This window comes from Danio rerio, chromosome 5, assembly GCF_052040795.2.
Source record: "Danio rerio strain M-AB ecotype USA chromosome 5, GRCz13ab, whole genome shotgun sequence".
NCBI lineage: Eukaryota > Metazoa > Chordata > Actinopteri > Cypriniformes > Danionidae > Danio > Danio rerio.
The window spans coordinates 30,458,488-30,481,927 of NC_141025.1; the positions used below are offsets into that span (position 1 = coordinate 30,458,488).

The 23,440-nt window shown below is 35.4% G+C and overlaps 1 protein-coding gene across 20 annotated transcripts in view; it reads right to left on the minus strand.

The window, feature by feature from the left end:
- The window catches only part of cacna1ba (calcium voltage-gated channel subunit alpha1 Ba), a 190,962-nt gene that overhangs the window by 128,742 nt on the left and 38,780 nt on the right, over window positions 1-23,440 (minus strand). For all 20 annotated transcript variants that reach the window (XR_015490270.1, XR_015490271.1, XR_015490268.1 and 17 more), the window contains 3 exon segments: window positions 3,365-3,456; window positions 3,064-3,216; window positions 2,757-2,944 (listed from right to left, as the gene is read on the minus strand). Coding sequence is in view for 15 of the 20 variants with exons in the window: in NM_001114548.3 (NP_001108020.3) it covers window positions 2,757-2,944; window positions 3,064-3,216; window positions 3,365-3,456 (433 nt within the window). In the remaining 5 variants the exon portion in view is untranslated.

The window sequence follows — 23,440 nt, forward strand, 5'->3', positions numbered from 1 at the left end:
TTTGCATTGGCGGTGTCTAACCTGGATGTCTGGCATTGATTCTGAATAGCTGTAGCAGCGAAGAGCTACTTCTGCGAACAGAGGGTTCAAAGCAGGTCAGCATCACCAGCAGAAAGACATCAGAGACTTAAGCACAGCATGTGTTTCATATGACATTCAGCTGATGATTCGAGAAGAGCAGTGCAAATACTCTGCTGAAAACTAAAGAGATTACTGCAACTGGCAGCTTATGAGCATCCCTTGTCTTAAACTACCTAATGGTTCTGGGCTGTGATTGTTATTCATTAATTTATTCATTCATTCATTCATTCATTCATTTTCCTTCAGCTTAGTTCCTTTATTTATCAGGGGTCACCACAGTGGAATGAACAACCAACTTATCCAGCATATGTTTTACACAGCGGATGTCCTTCCAGCTGCAACCCAGTACTGGGAAACACTCATACACTCTGTCATTCACACACATACACTACAGACAATTCAACTTACCCAATTCACCTATAGCGCGTGTGTTTGTGTGAGGCAACAGTGCTAACCACTGAGCCACCATCTTACCCACTAGAATTGTTAATTCTAGATTAATCAACTGTCACATAATTTTATTCCACATTTGAAAATATGTAGATCTAGCGAAGCCTCATACTTATCACTAATATTATTTTGCTACAGTTTTTTTTTTGGACGTTTTGATTCATGAAATCAATATTTCTTTTAGACAGATGGAAATGTTATTTCAGCCTCATCAACACAACCTCTCTTGGATCTGCCACGCCATTATTTGAATAAACCTCTAATAAAAAAGTAGACTGCACATTGAGATGTCACTCACATAGACTCTACAGTACCTGTTAGAAAGTCCAAGCGATTTATTTCCCATGATGACATTTTTCTTTTGAAAGGAATGTTTTCGAAGGAGAGAAAAACTTCAAAATGATTTTAAATGCATGTTGAAAAGTACCATTCAATAAGGATTGGGTTTGGAAATGTTTATTATATATATTTTGAAAGAACTGTCTTGTGCAAGAATCACTGCATTTCATCTTGTAGGGTTGGCATCCTGAAAAGTGTTCCAACCTTAACCAAACCCACATAAACAAGCTAATCCAGCTCTTACTAGGGCTATATCCAAAGTCCTGCTGCCCCCCATACCCTTAAAAAGTAAACTATTTAAGGGAGTATTCATTTTTAGCGGTGTCCAAAACCCTGGTAGACTCTCAAAGGCTGTTGCTAGTTGTAACGCAGCCGCAGCCAGAAGTTAATGAGAATTATTAATATTATTTATTAAATTACCCATTAATTGTGTTTTATTAATGTCTAACTCTACCCAAACGCTAAACCAAATCATTACAGTAACGATAAAAACAGTTATTATACAGAGTATTTATTCAATCTATTTCTTTTTGGCTTAGTCTGGGGCCGCCACAGCGGAATGAACCGCCAACTTATCCAGCATATGTTTTACGCAGTGGATACTCTTCCAGCTGCAACCCATCACTGGGAAACATCCATACACATTCTTTCACAAACATACACTACGGACAATTTAGCTTACCCAATTCACCTATAGCACATGCTTTTGGACTTGTGGGGGAAACCGAAGCACCTGGAGGAAACCCACATGAACACGGGGAGAACAAACTCACACAGAAATGCCTACTGATCAAGCCGGGGCTTGAACCAGCGACCTTCTTGCTATGAGGCGATTGTGCTACCCACTGCCCCACTGTGCTGCCTATACAAAGTATTACTAATACTATTTATTAAATTACGCATTAAATCGAATTTTATTAACGCTTACTTCCATCCCAATTCTAAACCTACCCCTCACAGCAATGTAAAACTATATATATATATGTTATTGTTGTACAGTGTCATAAAGATTATGCTATATTGATAAGTGTATATGCAGCTGTATCCCCTCTAGACTTTACCATTCTGAAGCACACTCAATCAATCTCATTGTATAAGGCAAGGCAAGGCAAGTCTATCTGTCTGTCATAATTTTTATCCATCTATCCCTCCCTGTCAAATTTCTTGTCTGTCTGTCTATCTGTCTGTCTGTCTGTCTGTCTGTCTGTCTGTCTGTCTGTCTGTCTGTCTGTCGCTCTGTCTGTCTCTGTCGTAATTTGAATCCATCCATCCATCCTTTCATACACCCACCCACCCATCTATCCATCCATCCATCCATCCATTCATTCATCTCTGTCGTAATTTTTGTCTATCTCTGTATCTGTCCCAACTTTTATCCATCCATCCATATATCCAAGGCAAGGCAAGGCAAGGCATAGATGGATGGCAAGGCTTCTTGTTTTGACTGCACAATTGAGAATGAATGAATGAATGAATGAATGAATGAATGAATGAATGAATGAACGAACGAACGAACGAACGAACGAACGAACGAACGAACGAACGAACGAACAGACAGACAGACAGACTAATGATCGATTGACTGACTGACTGACTGACTGACTGACTGACTGACTGACTGACTGACTGACTGACTGGTTGGTTGGTTGGTCGATCGATCGATTGAACAATCTTACCAACCACAAACCTTTGAATGGTAGAGCTAACTTTTAGACAGAACTACTCAACAGAAAGCTGCAAATAATGCCTGTTAGCCCAAAAGTAACTACACTAACTACAGTAAAACTGACCAATTATCATCCACAAAACAGCTAAATGAAAATAATATTTGTGTAATTTGCTTAAGATTTATCAAGCAGCAAGTTATAAAAAAAATGTTGACTCACATTGTAAAGGATGTCCACCCATCCTTCCATAGTGATGCACTGGAAGACGGTGAGCACAGCGAAGAGGATGTTGTCAAAGTTAGTAATGCCGAAGTTTGGGCCGATCCAGTATTCCCTACATTCAGTGCCGTTTTCACACGTCCAGGCTGGCGACTCGAGCCCACATGGAAATTCATCCACCTGTTCCCCTAATAGAACAACATTACTGTCAGAGGTAAACTAGCTCAGCAATTTAAAAGTGTGTGAGTGCTTACAGACACAATAAACTGCAACCACAAACTCCATTAGCATGCTAAAGATCACATACCAGTATCTGTTCTGAAGCAGGTGCGGTGAAACTTGCCCATGTAAAAGTCTAGACCGATGATAGCAAACATAAGGATGGCAAAGAAGAGCAGAAGGCCGATCTGAAGCAACGGAACCATCGCTTTCATGATGGACTTCAGAACTACTTGGAGACCTTATAACACACAGAACAGAGTGCATGTTATGTCATAAGCAGCAATAATGGCCAGTCAACTGAATGCAAAGACTGGTCAAACTATTAAATTATGCCTACAACAAACAAAGGGAAAAGACACAATCAATATATTTGTAATATGACTTACTAGGAATCCCAGACACGAGTTTGAGTGGCCGCAAGACTCTCACTGCCCTGAGTGTCCGTAAATCAAAGTCTGGCCCAACTATGGTTAGAATTCTGTGGAGGAAACACATCATTTTTACAGTTTATAGAAATTTTATTTCTATGCATTATGTTTCAAGTTTCAAATATTTTGATAGTAAAGGACCCTCAAATGTAAACTCTTCATATGCAAATCTTCGTAAATTCAGCAATACATCGAAATTATAATTTTTTTTTATACTTTGTGATATTACTTTGTTTCCAATGTAAAACTTTTAGTTTAATAAATCTATTCAAACAGTTCACCAAATATTATCTAAAGTACATATTATGTTTTTTAGCACTTTTTAATTACAACAATAAGATTGTTTTAATTAATTTTACTGGCTTTATGACATAACCATGTATTACATGGTGCATAAGTGTAATGTCTTTTAATACTTGAAAGGTCTTTTATTTTCATACAGTGCATTACTGTAATGCATTACACAGTAAATTACAGTAAAAATGCATAACTGTAATGTAAAAAATACATATTTATTTCAAACAAATGCTGTATTTTTTAACTTCTATTCAAAGAATACTGAAACAAGGTTCACCAATCAGCAATTCCACCAAAATATTAAACAGTACAACCATTTTCAATACTAAAAATAATGTCTAGATTTCTAGAATAAAATGCAACTTATACTAAATGAACATGTGACTCTAAAAACACAGAAAAAGTAACAAAAATAAATAGCGTTTTAAAATAGTAAAGATAGTAAACAAAAAAAGTTGTATAATAATAACAGCATTACATTGGTAATCTGTTTCTGACCAGATAGGAGCAATATATGAGATTTCTAAATCTTCTGAACTACAGTGTTTAAATAAAAAGAATGTTTACACACTATTAAAAACATTCACAGTTCATTTAATCACATTGAAGAGCCATTTTTGATTCCTAAAATAACTTTTTAAACCATTATGATATCATATTTTAAACTTTAATTGATGTGCAATGTAGCTGTGTGAACATAAATACATCTCTGAATGTAAGACACTCAAAGTTCAATGCAAGGGAAGACATTGGCTTTTACAGAGTTTGCTCAGCAAAGCCTACAGCAAACAAAGTTTGGTGACTATAAAAAAATACATCCAAGCTAGTGAGATCACAAACGCTTCAGGTTACATGCATTCACCCTGCGCATACACCCAGAGCAGCAAAGGGGCACGGCCAGAGGCACTGTAATGTTATAGAGAAAGCTGAAGCTAAAGCTAAAGCAGACCTTGTTCTGTTTCTGTTTTTAAGCTTCCAAAGAACAAGACACTAAGAAGAGAGATGTACAATTTAATTTTAATTATGTTCCAGAGAATTTAAAAAAAGATATAGTTCTAGCATTTGACAAAGGAGAACCTCCAGAATTTCTCCCAGTTCAGTGCTGGATTCGGCTGAAAACTCCTGAAAGAAGGGGCAGCTCCAACCATAATAGAAGAAGCTGGGGATAGTGAACCACAACCTGTAAGTTTTTTTGTATGTTAATTGATCAATTACATGCACAGTTTCTAGTGTTAATGGTGTGTTGTAGCAAGAAGGTAAACAAGGATGTAAACAACAGGAAATGCTGTTTGGCACCATTAACAATTTAGCTACAAATTTATACTTATTAACACTGTAAACACCTACAATCTTCACCAGTGCTGCAGTGTCTCTCTATACAGACACCTTTCCTGCATTCTACATATCAAATTCGCAAAAGATAGGTGAAAGTTTCATATTACCTACACATGCTTATTCCGAATATATGTGAATGACACATTTTATTTTAGAGTGCAGGCGTGAAGTCCTCTGTGTCATTTTCTGACTGATTCAGCCACACACTGATACACCTAACAGCTACTCTGACTGAGCGTAAAAGCATGTGCTGTTAGAGGCATGACGCTTTATCTGGTGATGTGGAGCCGATCTGCGAATCACAGCACATTATGTTAGCGGACCAATCAGAGCCTTTTAAGGGCTGGCCTTTCGAGGAAATATGGAAAAAAATTGAGGAACTAGGAAATATGACAGTCATTTTCCTTTTAGCTGTGTATTTGTATATAATAAAAGTAAAATGTATAAAAAATTATGTGATTTTATACAAATGATGCATGATCATAGATTGCATGCAATCTTATAAACACAACCAAGCCTTTAAAATACACTCTGAACCACCCCTTTCATAAACATTTCTAAGAATAACCTTTAAACTTTAAGGGCTCTATTTTGACGGTCCATGCGCAGAGTGCAAAACGCAGGGCGCAAACGCATTCAGGGCGTGTCAGGACGTGTTTTTGCTAATTTAAGGACGGGAAATCTGCCTTGCGCCGTGGCGCATGGTCTAAAAGGGTTGAGTTTATTTTCTTAATGAGTTATAGGTGTGTTTTGAGAATAAACCAATTAGAGTCTCATCTCCCATTCCTTTTAAGAGTCAGCTGCGTCTCGCCAAAAGCGCATTCGCTATTTACAGGACACAAGGTAAGTCTAAGTGGAAAAAATGAGCATTTCACAAGCAAACAGTTAACAGTTTTTTTAACAGAAAACTGTTAAACAGAGCATCTACCGCGTGAGAATAAGAGATAATGGAACTATTTTCACATTCGCTCTTGGATAGGGAAACCTTTACGCACAGACATCAATTAGTCTATAAATAAATAATTTTGTTTGTTAAGCGCAAATATTCGTTTCAAAACTATTTCTAAATTCAGTTCTAATTTCCAGCAAACAAATAAATGAATAATAATACCAAAATGTGCTCAAAAACCTGAGTTATATCCTAAAACACATGCTGTGCCCCATATGGTCTAAAACCTGACAGGTGGGCAAATCTAAGCTTGTTTTTAATAAAACAAATATAAATAAGGATATAATAAATAATACTGCTAATAATAACAACATTATACAAAAGCAAATTGTTATGAATAAACTGAAAAAGCCTCCCGAGATGAATAAGACATAAAAGCAGTGGTTTTTTATATTTATGTAGGCTAGAAAATAATATGTTTTGTAATACTTTAATCCTTTATATTTATATCCTATATCTATTCTTATTATATCCTATATATATATATATATATATATATATCCTAAATATTTAATGTTTTTCATCTGTAAAGATATTTGCCTATTGCTCTCTTGTGCGTATTAAGCAGTGCGTAAGCGAGGCGCAACTCTGTGCCGGAGTTTAGAGCGGGTTAGTTTTGGTCTAATGAAAAATCTATTTTAGTTTCTCAAAATAGCAACGCGCCAGCGGTCCGCCTCAGAACGCCTTCCTTTTTAGACCAGAACGCCTATGGGCGCACAAATGAGCGCTAATGCATTTGCTATTTAAACAGCGTAGCGCAACGCCTCAAAACGACTCTTGCGCCAAGCTGAAACTACTAAAAGACTATTGTGCTGCGCCTTGCGCCGCACTGCGCCGGGTGTATGATAGGACCCAAAAAATATGACTTTTTTTTTCCCAGTGTATGGAACATTTAAAAAAGATCTAAAATGTATCTTTATAGTACCATACAGGTAGAAGTCAAATAAACAATCTTTATTTTAAGAGTATAGTTACACTCCTTAAATGGCTATAATCAACAGCGCCAACAGAACTGTTCTGAACATGCATACTTCAGTGAGACGATTAAAGTCCATTCTCCCTCAATGTTAGCCTGAAAAAATGTGGAAAAAAAATCCTCCTCATTCTCCAGAGAACAGCCTCACAATCATAGTACTCCTGTCTGTTTCTCTCTCTCCATCTCACACATACATTCGCACACGAGTGAGAACTCTGTCCATTCTCCTTTCTCAGGCTTTCACATGGTGAAAGGGAGAGGCAAAGACAGTCTGCATTAATATATTAATAGTGTTCACTCTATCCTCAGTTCACTTTCATTCTTTCATATCTTAGTGGTGTGCTGTGCTCTGATTTTCAGGATAAAAAACACCATACGGAGGAGCCCGGCCTCACTGAGAGGGACTGCCCAAACAAATTATGGCCCAAAGCACAGCTTGGATTCACAGCTGGTATGAGGACACACTGACAGTTCACTAAACGCTCAAGGCAGATGGATGTTTGCTGGAGGACAGGAAGAAAGGAAGGAGAAAGACTAATACTTGCAGTCAATGGCTACAAATATAAAAACAGAAGAAGAAAAAAGAACTGCTGGTTTAGAACCTCATTTGCACTGCTCAAGTTGTGCTACATTTTGTGTCTCCGCGGGGCAAGAAAATATGAAAAGAAAAGACAAGCTTATTGGAATAGTTCACTCCAAAATAACAATTCTTTCATCATTCTGGTGTCTTTTTGCAGGATGCGAAGGTTTCTTGTTTCCAAACAGTAAAATCATTCAGCATTCAGAGGCTGTCAGGTTTCATAAACGGCAGCATAAATCTTATGTATATGATTTAGGGTCAGTAATATTTTCTGATATTTTAAAATAGCAGTTTTCTGTTGTAATATATATAGTCATTTGTAACTTATTTCTTTTCACATTTAACATTATAACGCCTTTTGGGGTAATTTATCAACCACAATTCCAACACACCAAAAATTGTTCAAACTTCTTAATTAAACTTTGGTGAGGTTTTTGTGACAACTTAATAAAAGTTTTATGTTTAATTCACATAAATTTGTAAAAACAAACAATTTAAAGTAATCTATTTGTGTTTGGAGAAGACACAATAATTTTTACCATGTACATTGCGTTATTAACTACACAAAAAACAATTAAGAGTCCTAAAAAGTCTAAGGGCTCTATTTTAACGATCTAGGCACAAAGTCTAAAGTGCGTGGCAAAAAACCATTAAGGGCATGTCCAGATACAATTCTGCTATTTCAAAGACAGAAAATACAGGTCTAACAGAGTTGTGCTTATTTTCTTAATGAACTACGGGTGTGTTTGAGTATAATGTGCAATAAGCCATTAGAGTCTCATCTCCAATTTCCTTTGGAGAGAGTCAGTTGCATCGCGCCTTGGTGCATTTGCTATTTACATGCCGGAATTTGTAAGTGGAAAAACTGAAAGCTTTAGTAGCGTGAAAACAGTTAAACAGACCATCTGCAAATGCATACATCTCCAAAACCTGACATGTGGCCAAATCTACCTATTTTTTATTAAAACAAATATAAACATGCATATAATTATTAATACTGCTAATAATGATAACATTATACAAATGCAAACTGTCATGAATACACTAAACAAGCCCCCCAAGAAGTTAGTCATGGAGTTAGTCAAATTAGTCATGAAAATTTTTTTTCATATGTTAAGATATTTGTGCATAGATGTACATCCTGTGCGTATTAAGAAATGTGTACACGTTTGAACCCACATAGGCATATATCTAACGCGCTCTGTGCTGGACTTTAGACCTGCTTTTAGATGGTGAATGGCACAGTCTATTTCAATTCTTCAAAATAGCACTGTGCCAACAATGCACCTTAACATAAAAAAAAATAAATAAATAAAAATTATTATAAGGGTTGTGCTTGTCTAAAAATAGCAACAAATCATGCCAAACACATCTTGCGCCTTATTGTGCCGGATGTATTATAGAGCCCTATGAGTCTGTTTCTATACATTCAGTTTTATTGACTACATCATGAATTACAAAATAAAAATCAACAACATTTGGCATTTTATGCGCCCCATTTGAATATACTGTATGTAAATGTGAATAATTATGCTGCGTGCATCTCAAAAAATACTTTTGTTAAATGAGCTGAAACAGAATTCTTAATATTTTTTGGGACAATTTAATTGTTTTATGTTAAAATTTTTTTTTAAAAAAAGTTAGATTAATTAGCCTGTGTTGAAACAACATGAAGGACTTTTACAGAGAGCTTTTGTCTTGTTTTTACAAGATTTTTTCATGTTGTCCTAACACAAACCGATTAAGTTAGGTTTATTGTTTTTACAAACTTGAGTGGATTGAATATAAAACAATTAAATTGTCCCAAAAAAAAATTAAGAATTGTGTTACCTAGGCCCGGATTGGCTAATCGGGAGGACCGGGAGAATTCACGGTGGGCCGGTCCGTTTTGTGACCGCAAAGGTCGTTGTCCCTAGCTGCTTGCACTCTCAGCAGTCGCACCTTTTTCATTTATTTATTTGTTTGACCATAGCCTCACTCTTTTCATTCATTATTTTGCTGCAGCTCCACTCTTTTTATTTATTTTCTCGCAGCCCGTGAGCAAAATGCAGCCTGCAGGTTAATGATGACAGCGGCACCTTAGTGAATACAAGAATTCGAAAAATTCATATCAATGAATATCACACCAGCTCAATGAAAATCAGATGATTCACTACATTAATAAATTTGACATAACTTGATCAGAAATCTAAAAATGGGAGAAAAAGTTTTATTCCAAACCCACCAGCATAATAGTGCAATTTGTGGTCTAGTGGTCAGGATGTTGTGTTATGACACCGCCGACCCGAATTCGAACCTCACCTATAAAATTTATTTACTTATTTATTTAAATTTTTTTTTTTTTCATTTTTAGTGTTAAGACATATAATACTGTTTGGGTTACTTATGTAGGTGTACATGTTTTTTTTTTTTTTTTTTTTTTTTTTTTTTTTTTGTGACCACTGTTACAAAGGTATATCTATGAAGAATTTTGCACAATATATATTCAGATATTGCAGGAAAGGACATTGTGATGTTTTAAAGAATAGTGTTGGAGATTTAGCTACCCTTTAATGTTCTCATGTTTATTTGAACATTTAACATTTGCAGTTCTAAAGCAGCTGTTTCCTTGAAAAAGACGTGATAATGTCAATAGAAACTTAATTGGAATTGACGTTATTTTAAAATAGTCAGTCGTGAACTGAGGTTGGCCGGTTTAGCCTTGAAACTCCAGGGCTGAAAAGAAGTTCCACTCTGGCCCTGATGTTACCTCACTTTAAATAAGTAGTTTGAACATTTTTCATGTTACAACTTTATAGTCCCTGCAATATCACTGCATTCTGTAGCTAAATAAACAGAGCAGTCAGTACATTATGCCAATCATCTACTTCTCTGTTCTGCCAAAGAAAATAAGTCACGTTGGACTACTACACATTTATTATCAGATCATTATCACACTATTAACAAATCATCACATCTCAAAGCAACAAAATCCCTCTCTACTCTCACATCTTCAAGTGTCTTTTTGTTCTTGCTGATTCAAAAAGACTGATTGAACACAGCAGCGAAAAAAGCTGGCTTTTATATAGACCATAGTATCAATTCACCTCAATGTTTTCACTGCAATTCTGCTGATTTACTAGCTGTCAGTGAGGCCCTGAATGAACCTGAGTGAACGACTCAACCTGTGACAACACTGAGACATAAGAGCGCTTTACACATCCACCAGGGAAATCCAGCGCTCAGCCAAAACACTGTCCTCTGTAAAATGATACTCTGCTAGAGTAAAGCACTGCACGCTGCCATTTAAGAGCTCTGGGACTGGAGAACATGCTAGAACAAGCTCAGCTGTGCGTGAATAAAAGCCTTGATATTTACTAACTGTCATAATGCAAGGTTACAAGCAAACAAGCAAACAAAAAAGATGTAGCATTGGTTGAGATTTCTATTCTTTATACAGTTTCATTGCATTCACTTTCTAGAATCTGAACGGTGAACAGCTGCACAATGTAAAAACAATACAATTAAACAATTGTAATATAGATATGTAAACATGAAACCCTAATTTCAAAAAAAAAAAATACTCTGAATATACATTCACCAATACATCTTTTTAATATACAGTATGACGTATAATGCAAATCCTGACTATTTTGTTATCAACCAAAAAACATACTCATTATAATAATTTTTACACATTTTTACTTGCATATATATTTATATAAATGTAAATCTCACTACAATATATATTTACAAATGCTGAAAATATAATTGGCAATCTAACATATACATTTAAACAGGACCAATTTGAAAGTCCTAAATAAGTAATGCATGTATAGTTAAATATTGAATATAACTGCAAATCCTGAAAATAAAGATCATAATACTTATTCTGAATGGCAGTAATAGATTAAGTCTGAAGATTCTTTTGAATCCAAATATTTAGCGTATTGAATATCAGCTGAGTGTATGTCTATCTATCTATTTATCTATCTATCTATCTATCTATCTATCTATCTATCTATCTATCTATCTATCTATCTATCTATCTATCTATCTATCTATCTATCTGTCTGTCTGTCTGTCTGTCTGTCTGTCTGTCTGTCTGTCTGTTTAAATCTTCATCTCTACGACAACATCTGTCATATTTCAGTGTAATGATAATCTATGCTCTATGCTTTATGATAATGATAATCATGCTTTATCTCATTAAACTCTGGCTTCATAATATACATTTAAATGTTATAACTTGATTTTCTATATACATTTTACCAATTGAGATGTATTTAAAAGTATAACATTTTTCACACATCCTGTCTATAAATGTTTGAATCTTTTACTTTGTTAGTATATGAATATTCATTGTCATGTCCATGTAGAGTTATTCCATAAAATATGTATATACAAAAAAATATGTACATGACTGCAGGGGGGGGGGCATCCCTCATTTGTCCTATTTTGACTGCTACACCATCATAAATTGTGAAAATAACCCATTGAAAAGGTTTTTAGACCAAGTGGAGTCGTCGGTTGACCAGATTTACAACATCCAGCTATTCAAAAAACACACAATCAGATGTAAACTGCGTCTTCTTCCACTACTGTATTGTTTGTACAATAGTTACTTGTAATTGTAAACATTTTACAAGTAACTTTAATTATAAATCTTGGACCTCATTCTTGAAACTAAAAATAACTGATGAAAGACATGAAGCACCAAAAGCAGCACATATTGAAATTAATTAAAATACTAATTTGGCTATTGTAATCAATGTTTTGATTAGAACAGAGGTTAGACAAATCATGAAGCTCTATTATTATTATTATTATTATTATTATTATTATTATTATTATTATTATTATTATTATTATGTCTTTTTTTATTCAAATGGCCCAGGTCTGTCTGAGGAAAGTTGAATGTGATGACCAGTTTGTTATTTGCCTTATAAATGACAATAGGCTACAGTTTTTCTTTTGAAACTTTAACAGATTCCTTTTTTCTAATGATATATATTGCAAATGAAATGAATTAAAAAAGTTTTTTAAGACAAGGTTGTTGTGGATGTGGGTAAATAGTTTTAGGATAATTTTGAGGAAACTTTTGACCCACTTCAAATGTTGACTACTGTGTGTACCCGTATCAAGACACTCAGAAAGACACTCTTCTTTGGTCTCGAATGTTTTCAAAAGATAACTTTCTCCTTTTTTTTCAAGGCAGAAATCTCTTATGTCATTCAGAGCTTATTGTTCCAGTCATGAGCAAGGTCGAATCATTATAGAGCAACACCCAAAACACATTAAAGTTTTATCCACTGCCTTCAGGGTATTGCTCAGTCTTCAATAGATCTGAGAGGCTACTGCACTAATTATAGGTTGAAGGACGTCACCTAGACGGAACAGATTACTATTTTAAAGTTAGTGCTGTATCTCCATTCACTCAGCGTATTTCAGACCCTCTGCCCCACATTAGACAAAAATCCATGCAAACAGAGAGGGAAAAAGCCTGATCGAGACAGCTTTCACAGCTTACTTAAGGAGACTCAAAACAGTACATAGCCTAAAGAAGGTAAAAAAGACCTACATTCAATATTCTTCAACTATGGTATTTTGTTTAATTTGAGTGTATTCACTCCAATAGTTTGGATGGTTTGGACCAAAAAATAAAAATAAATTACAAAAAAGAAAACGTTGATCTTTAAATTAATTGTTAAATGTTAATTAGGAAACGTTTTTTTTTTGTTTTTTTTTTCAGAAATAAAATAAAATAACCACAAACGAGCAAATGCAAGAAAAAAAAAACAAAGAAACACATTGAAAACTTTTCAACATAAGCAACATATTTTTGTTGTTTTTATAAAGAACGAGTTATTGCAATCATCAGACAGCTATAACATACAATCTTAAACATCTCAAGCAAGTAACATCTTCACCAGCAGGCATAAAAACACACAAGCCCTTTCTGGGAGATTAGCTACTTAATGGAGCTGAAGAGATCAGCAGTTATACTGCAGCGCTCATGTCCCAGCACAGGAACAATCAACCAATAAAAAAACAACGCAAGCAATAAATGCAAGACTCTTCCAACTGCCTTTATGCCAACAGAACAACTTGAAAAATAAATGAAGATCAAGGCTTCTGATGCTGTCAGATTTTCTTAAAGCTTATATCACAATAGTATGACAATATCTGACATAAGCTGTCATAAAGGTGTTGCTTAATTGTATATACATATTCAGAGTAAACATTAAAATAATGTATAAAGTACAATAAGTAACACATTAAGGTCCAAATAGTAAATGTCAGTTATGCAGTTATGTATTAAAACCAACAGTGAAAAATAACCATATTTATTACAGTTATTTTTATTATGAATTTAGTTAAATTAACTATTTTTAACAATTAAGGATATACACTCAATGCCACTTTATTAGATAAACCTTATTAGTACGGCCAGATGGAATCTGCAGACATTTTTTGCTATTTCTATGCAGAATTTTGGTAGTTCTGCAAATTTTGGTACTTTTTTTTGCTATTTCTGCGCAGAATGATTTTGGAAGTATCTTAACTAAAACCTTATATGAAATATAAAGTAATACCTTTTTAACTTGTATTTAATGTTTACAATGCAAATCCAATTAGATCCACTTTATTTAATAAACAAAGCAAGTCTCTTATGTAGTATATCTACTAACAGACAGAGCATATTGCTTTACAAACTGTACTGTAAATAAATCATATACATAATTTCACATTTGTCAAATATATTACTGAAATTAATTTATTAAATTCCGTGTGGGCCAAACTATTAGTACCGGGTTGGATCCCTTTCGCCTTCAGAACTGCCTTAGTCCTTCGTGGCATAGATTCTGCTAGAAATATTCCTGCGATTTTGGTCCATATTGACACGATAGCATAACGCAGTTGCTGCAGAATTGTCAGCTGCACATCCATGATGCAAATATCTCCCATTTCACATCCCAAAGGTGTTATATTGGATTGAGATCTGGTGACTGTGGAGGCCATTTAAGTACAGTGAACTCATTGTCATGTTCAAAAAAAACAGTCTGAGATGATTCACGCTTTATAATATGGTGCTTTATCCTGCTGGAAGTAGCCATCAGAAGATGGGTAATCTGAGGTCATAAAGAGATGGACATGGTCAGCGACAATACTCAACTAGGCTGTGGCATTGACACAATGCTCAGTTAGTACTAATGAGCCCAAAGAGTGCCAAGAAAATGTCCCACACACCATTAAACCACCAGCAGCAGCCTGAACTGTTGATACAAGGCAGGAAGGATTCATGTTGTTGACACCAAATTCTGACCTTACCATTCGAATGTCGCAGCAGAAATTGAGACTTATCAGACCAGGCAACGTTTTTTCAATCTTCTTTTGTCTAATTTTGGTGAGACTGTGCAAATTGTAGCCTCAGTTTCCTGTTCTTAGCTGACAGGAGTGGCACCAGATGAAGAGTTCTGCTGCTGTAGCCCATCCACTTCAAGGTTGGACATGTTGTGCGATCAGAGATGCTCTATGCATACCTCTGTTGTAACAAGTGGATATTTGAGTTACTGTTGCCTTTCTATCAGCTGAAACCAGTCAGGTCATTCTCCTCTGACCTCTAGCATCAACAAGGCATTTGCACCCATAGAACTGTCGTTCACTGGATATTATCTCTTTTTCAGGCCATTCTCTGTAAACCCTAGAGATGTTTGTGCATGAAAATTCCAGCAGATCAAAAGTATCTGAAATACTCAGACCAGCCCATCTGGCACCAACAACCATCCCACGTTCAAAGTCACTTAAATTACCTTTCTTTCCCATTCTGATGCTTGGTTTGGACTGCAGCAGATTGTCTTGACCATGTCTACATGCCTAAATGAACTAAGACGAGCTGCCCTGTGATTGGCTGATTAGAAATTTGCGTTAACAAGAAGTTAAACAGGTGTAATTGATAAAGTATAAAAATAACAAACAAGCTCTATAAATAGCAACAGAAAGCATTTTCAATTAATATACAGTATATGTGCATGTTGTAGGCTAGATTAGCAGGAGCAACTATTAATGTCTGAAAATAAAACCACTGCCAATACAACAATCCAAATATTCTTAAAGACACACAAAGCTAACATTTAATAATAAACGTGCCCGTCACGATATCAGCATCATTGAATATAGACACAAGTCTAGTTCCAAGAGCAGCAACTTGGCTTCTTTTTTACTTTAACCAACCGTGCCAACATCTATCTAGCCAGCATCCTCTATAAAACAAGCATTTATACACAAATTAGCCAAGCCGAGAGGTCAAAGTCATCCTGGCTTTAGCACAGTATAGATGTCATTCATTAATCTAGACTGAACGTTGACTGGCAGGTTATTACTCCAGCCAATAGAAAGCTGTGAGGTGGCTTCTCGCTGTTTGCTTAGGCCAAACAATACAAAAGCTCTGCCATTAGAGACAAAAGATTTGACAGAATGAGGCCTCAAATACCAGAGGAAAGTTCAGATTTAGGTCAGAACTTCACAAATGTTGTCAGACTGATGAGTGACACACAAATACAACACGGTTCTTAGAGTTATCATAGATTATCAGCAAAAAAAAGCATTGTAAGCTAAAAAAAAAAAAGCAAGAGCAGCATATTTTGTAATTAATCTAATGCAGTTGACTGTTCGGTTTCAGAGAATTGGCATCATGCATGTTTTATAATTCATCAGGCTTCAGAGAGGAATAAATAATGCATTTGCTCAGTGCTACTTCGCCGTAAACAGATGAAATCTAGGTATGTGCTGTAGAGGTGAGAGATAATTTTTCAATTTTGTGACAATTTCCGCATGCAGTACAGAGCAAACACTTATATCTCCATTTTCATTGAGCTGTTCTGCAAAGTCTGTAGCTGGGATGTACAGTATTATTGCTTTCTTGCACAAGTAATGAAGTGATTTGAGGGGTTTGGGGCATGGAAAAACAATGGCAATGCTTGTGAAGACGGGAATTTGCTATGAAATTCCTGAAATAATAGAAAAAGACTTTTCATTTGTTCAATACACTCACTGATCTGAGTGCGCTTTCTCTCTCCTTCATTATCAGCGGTCAGAGATCAGACCTCTCAGCATCACAACAATAATAAAAACATATGGCACATCTGCAAATGGATTCCATAACCCCTCGGTAATGACCCTCCAGATCCCGCTGTGCAGATGAGCTATCAATTCCCTTGTGAGGCAGATTAGATTAGATAAGGAAGAGATCAGTGGAATCATTATAATGGTGGCTGAATATATAGAGGAATTCTGTTGCATTCTTAAAGAGAAGGATCACAAAAAAAGTTAAATTACTGGAAAGTAAAAAAAAAAGACAATGGTTACCAACACTTTAAGGTATACAGGCAAAATAAAATTAATTTCTGTAGTACTTGATGGTTTTTAATTAAGGAAGAGATTTCAAAGAGGTATCTCACAGTCTCAAATGCAAGTTTCAAATGAGGAGTCATTTTTCACATTTTTATATGTAGTGTTTCCTCAAATCCCACAACTAAATACCACCCTGCATCCCTGCAATACATATTTGCAGGACATAGAGAAAGTCTGTCACTTAAATGACAACAAATCTGTGGAATGGTCATATGAGACTGTCTTAATGAAGGGTACAGAATGATCCAGAAGACCCAGTAGCCCCTTTCACACATACAGACCTTTCCGGAAAATTACCGGCAATTTTCCGGAAAGGATGTATGTGTGAACAGGCCCTTTTTGAAAATACCGGTAAATTCGCCGGAATGCTGCGCTGTGTTAATGCAGAAGGAAGATTGCCGGAAAGAGCGCGTGCACGTCTAGAACGTGCTGACATGAGATGTCTACTTCAGCCAATCAGAACAGTCAGACGCATTCACATCCGCGCGGTTTATGAAAATAAAAGCCTTTGAATATTTTTCCAGGCACCTTTAGCTGCTAGATGTTAGTCAGATAACATTTATATGTTTTTTCTTAATGCCAACAGTGTTAATAATTATCGATAATATGCTTATGATAAGCCTTTGTTTGTTTACCTTCAAGCTCTGCGTCGTGTGTGCCCATGAAGCAGCTGGTGAGCCAGCACACACACACACACACACACACACACATCATGAAGATCTCGACATACGAAAGTGTGTCTCTATATGTTTTCATCGAAGTTGTTCACAACACTAATCCATCCAGAGTTTGTAATGTTGTCAAATGTTTACAAATACAAGCACAGCCGTTTAGAGCTCATTTCTGGTTAATGATGTCAGAATTTACCGGTATTTTGGAATGGATGTGTGAATGCTCTTTTCCGGAAAAATTCCGTAACGTCCTCGCCTGTGTGAACAGCACTTTTTAGAATCTACCGGTAAAGTCGTTCCCTGTGTGAAAGGGGCACAAGTATGCATTTTAAAAACAATCACAACGTTTTTAAACAAAAACAAGTCTGTGGTGTTTCTAAAAGCAAGGGCAGCCTTTATACTAGAGAGTTTTGGTTTTAAAATGACATTTAAAATGAAAACCATCCATCCACACTATACAGTATAAAATGCATGATGTGTGGCCATTAATGGCCCATTTCCACTAAGTGGTGTGGTGAGGTGTGGTACGGTACGGTACGCTTTTATGGCCGTTTTCACTGTCAAAAGGTATGTAAAAACGAATTGCATGTAGCATGACAAAACGGCACCAAAATGCACAGCTGAACGCTATTGGTTTACAGCACTATGTCACCAGCGCATACACCAGCAGGAGAATGAAAACAAAGGAAGCGGCATTTTTAAAAACACAGCCGAGACAATACACCGTAATAATATATATATACAATAGCGAGTCATGGTCGACTCGATCTTAACCAAACCTTGTCGTTGTCTTGATGAACAGCCACAAAGCCAAGAAGAAGAGCTACTACTCAGTGCATCGCAGCTGTTTAAAAGGCCATCCAAAAGCGCAAGTGGTTTCACTTTCTCGCTTGCGCTCGCTGCGTGTCTATATTTGAAATAACAAACTTCTTGAGCTGATGATAATAACATGTATGTGATTACTGAAGTGATTCTGACCTCTGACCCTTTCAGAAACGGACGAACGCAAGAGTGAAGCATGAAAAACCAAAGGAGCAAATGATTTTTTCAGCAACCAAAAACATGAACAAACTGCCTTGTTTGACTATTATTATCACCTTTTGGATTATTATGAACTCTCAATGGCAGAATTACTTTTCAAAAGTTTGTTTCAGTCCCTGTACTCTGAAATGCACAAATGTCTCAAAACTAAAACAGGTTTTCACAGGTCAAAGACATATATTTACCACAATTTTTTTTCCATGTTTCTATGTTCATTTTTTAGGTTTATGTCAGTTTCCTAGAGTTTTAAAGTACTTACGGTGGATTTTTTTATTTTGAAAATCTTGTCCTTGGACAAGGACAAAATAAATGAATGAATGAATGAATGAATGAATGAATGAATGTTTTATTTTTTGAATGTTTTTCAGAAATAAAATAAACACAATTAATATAACAAAGATGCTTGAAAAATGTGGACAATGGCATAACTGTAACAAAACAAGTGTTTTAAAAACAAAAGCACACTAGTGTAAATTGCGAGCTATCAAGTGTCCAAAACTCTGGACACCATTATCACTGCAGAAAAGGTTATGCATTAAATAAACAGTGCAAATGTGCATAAATGTTGAGAAGTGCTGAGCAATGTGAGATTATTAGTGCATTTTCCGATGCAATTTATTCTGTAAATACAAATGTTCAGCATAGCATAGCTGAAACACAACAGAGCAGCAAAGAAAATGAATGCATAAAAAGAGCAGGATGTGGTTAATGAGGAATTAAAAATGCGAAAGAGAACTGGACTTGATTCTGACAAGCAGCTTCTCATCATCTGTAGTGACTGTGCAGAAACTTCTCTCAAATCTGAAAGTGCAAAACAGCAGGTTCACCTTTGCTGCTGTCAAATACTCACTTATGTGTGGAAACTAAAAACTTTTTAAAAAATTGCAAGTAGAAAAATGACGTTGTTTGCCTTCTCTCAACCCTATCGCACCGCTATAGCCTTCAGAAATTGTTTTATGTTTGGAATTAATAACATCAGCTTATTTTGTTTCACATAAGAATTATATAAAACAGAAATTACATTTTTAATTGTAAACAAAACAAAACAAAACAAATAATTAGTGTCTCAGCTCCAAATCATCATGCTAGCTGTGTATTTAGCTTTTTAACAGTTGGCTAAACACTTGATTAAACATGCATTTCAGCTCTGTTGATCCAGGCTGACACTAAGCACAATTACTCCATAATTGCAGAGTATGCCTCATAGTTGAGCAGATTCAAACACAAACTACACAGCTGCGGCTTGCATGAGAGACACTGGTAAACCATGAAGCATCCCAAATGTAAATTTATCCTGAGGCCAACATGCGCTTTCTGGGCATGAGGGAATGAAATCATTGCTTGGAACAGGTTTGCATACTGAAAGTGTTTGTGTTTCTTCTTCCTATTACTTTCCTGTTGAACATAATGTCAAGTAGCTTTTTTAAATGCCCCTTTTATAATATAGGACATCACTACATACTATGTACTGTAGTTACATGTAAAATAATAGTGTCCCCAGAATATATATGCCTATAGTTTCAGTTCAAAATACCCCACATATCATTAGTCTTAGCTTGTAAAATGTTAATTATAAAATTCGGAGCAAAAAAAAAAACAAAACTTGCAGTTAATGTCCCTTTAAATGCAAATGAGCTGCTGCTATTCAGAAGAGGGCAGTCTTTACTTGCTATTCTGCCACTTCAGAAACAACTAAATAAAATAAGTATTGTGTAAAGGATGAGTCTAAAAATTTGAACACTTCTAGAATAACCAATGCGGTCATGCTGTTTTGAAAGACACAACTGAAGTTATGATTTTGGCACCAGAAATGAATTTTTTTGATAGCAGGAAGTTGCTAGGCAACAGAGGCATGCATATTTAAAATCACAAGGAAAAGTACCAGACAACTGAATTACATTCATTTTGACTGCTATGGTTGCTCTATTTAGAGATAATCATAACTTGTTTCTGTTTTGTAATTTTAATAAATTAACAATGTTGGAAGGAAACATACACATATTTTGTGAAAGTCAAATAATAATACTGTAAATATGTGCGCTCTATTTCAACAAAGGTATTAAATTGCAAAAAATAAAAACAGTCAAATTTACCACCTTGGTAGTTCTAGTGTTAAAAAGAGAGAGAGGGGGGAAGGTCTGTCACCTTATAAGTGCATAATAAATGTCTTTTTATGGATTATTCTCACAGTGAGTGTTTTAAATATAAATATAACGACAGAGCTCTAGTCTATGTTAATAGAAATAGAAACAATAGTAACTGGAGCCAAATTAACTTGCACGGCATGTTAATAAGCAGAAATAATTTCTCAAAACATGAAGTGACATACTTGTTTTATATGAAGAGCATTAGACATTGGCAGTAATATATAATAAGATCCTCTTGTCCATGACAAGGCAAGCAAATTCTTAACAGCTGGCATTTTCACCTACTTGCCAAAAAGGTTTACCAAAACAAAGTTACTAAGGTGTCCTTTTTCACACTTTCTAGGTTGGTAGATGTACTGGAGACCTGATTATAACCCTTAAACATGGAAAAACCCAGATTTTCATAATATATGTCCCATTTAAGCCTGAGCTAAAGCTAAAAGATCAATTCGTTTTAATTGGCCATGCTCTAGATTACATAAGTGTTGTTTTAGAAGCGGTAATGAAAGCAAAGGGCTTTTCCAACCGCTGAGCAAGAAGGAAACACACGTTGGAGACAGCCAGTCTCATCACCATAGAGACAAAGGTCTCCGCCGCTCTCATTAAAACACTATGACAGATCGAGCGAAAGAAAGAGGGAGGTATGAAAGAAACAGAGATGAGTTTTGGGAGCTGGGGACAAAAGAAAACAAAAGACAAGAAATCTTTGGAACAAGAGGGACTCCTCACTGCCATTCTCTCATCTTTTGTACATACCTGATGCTCAAAAGAGCATACAAGTCTACGAAGCATATAATGCAGCAGGCCTTGAAAAGCAATCTATTTGAAAATGCATGATATAAATCCAGTTATTTATAGTATATATTATACATATATATGATATAGGATGCAAGGATTCACCTGCTCACGATTCAATACAATTCACGATACTAATCTCATGATACAATTTAGTCAAGATTTTTTAACAAAATTATTTAAAACTAATTTAAGGTGAAGAGCCCTTTCAATTTTTACCTTAAATGCTGCACATTGTTTGCAAAATAATTTTTTCAATCAGCCTACAGTAAATCGTTACAACCCTAAAATATATTATCTTTATTGTTATTTTTAGGCTACTTATTGTACTTAAATTCTTTATAACCATCAATTTGTTATACCTCAATTATGGCATTTACATTGGAAGCTTAATGGCAGTTTGAAAAATACTGAAAAAAAAGATTTGATTAAAAAATGGATGGACAGACGGATGGACGGACGAACAGACGGATGGATAGATGGACAAAAATTATAACAGAGATGGATGGATGGATGAAAATTACAACAGACAGACAGATAGATAGACAAAAATTATGACAGACAGACAGACAGACAGACAGACAGACAGACAGACAGACAGACAGACAGACAGACAGACAGACAGACAGACAGACAGACAGACAGACAGACAGACAGACAGACAGACAGACAGACAGACAGACAGACAGACAGACAGACAGATAGATAGATAGATAGATAGATAGATAGATAGATAGATAGATAGATAGATAGATAGATAGATAGATAGATAGATAGATAGATAGATAGATTGATAGATAGATGTTAAAACTTTATTAGAGCAAATAGGTCACAGGACCTCAGTGGCCACTTCAAAAGAACAGTCAATCAAAGAGCTCAGTGCATTTATATGGCTTAGTAGGCCATATAAATATTAGATACGGTGAATGCAAAAATAATCCTATGAAAAAATTCTGAACAGTGTCCAAATATCTCATATCAGACAGACCAAAGAGTCAAAACTAATGTATAGTAGAGAGATTAAACAATAAAAACATAATACAAAAATCACAGCAATCTAACAAGCGACTAACGGGCAATCATTTGTGTGCTCTGCGTAATGTGAGTGCATTCGAGCCCTTTAGACAATAACCACAGATCAATGCTTTATGCAGAGATAATGTGAGGAGTGCCAGACACAACGCATCATGTGTCTCTTATTATGGATAACAGCTTTTCTCTGTGAGCACCACTCAGCTCAACACAACTCTAATCATGACTTCAGGCCATCTCGTCATTAGGGAGGCATGATTGAGCACTTAACGCTTATTCAAGGACACTGAATCATCTATGAAGAAGCCACGTGATTTCTTTGACCAGTCATTTTTGAAAGGTCCTTTCAGTAGTGCACCAAAGACTACACCCTTGTATCTGAGGTGATCAGAATAAAATGTAAAATAAATGAATAAAACACAATATTTAGAAATGAAAATACATAAAAAAATATGTGTATTAATCAAACTCTGAGAGTTTGGAGAACAGTTACAAAAAACTCAAAGGAATGGCAACCGTTTCAAGAGTTTTGTCTATAGCACAAGTTTTACCATGGCGTGATAGGGGTCTTAGGATAATTGATCAGTTATTTAATGAAAATACTATGCACTCATTTTCTGATCTTAAAGAAAAATGTATGTTACAAATTAAGAAGTTTACAATTATTATCTTACAATTAAGAAGCTATATTACAAATCATAAAAAAAGGAAATATTCAAAAATGTCCCAACTAATGTGGAACATTATTTTATTGATATAAAAAACAAAAAGGACTACAAAAAAACATGTCACACATATATGTGCCTCACACAGGTTTC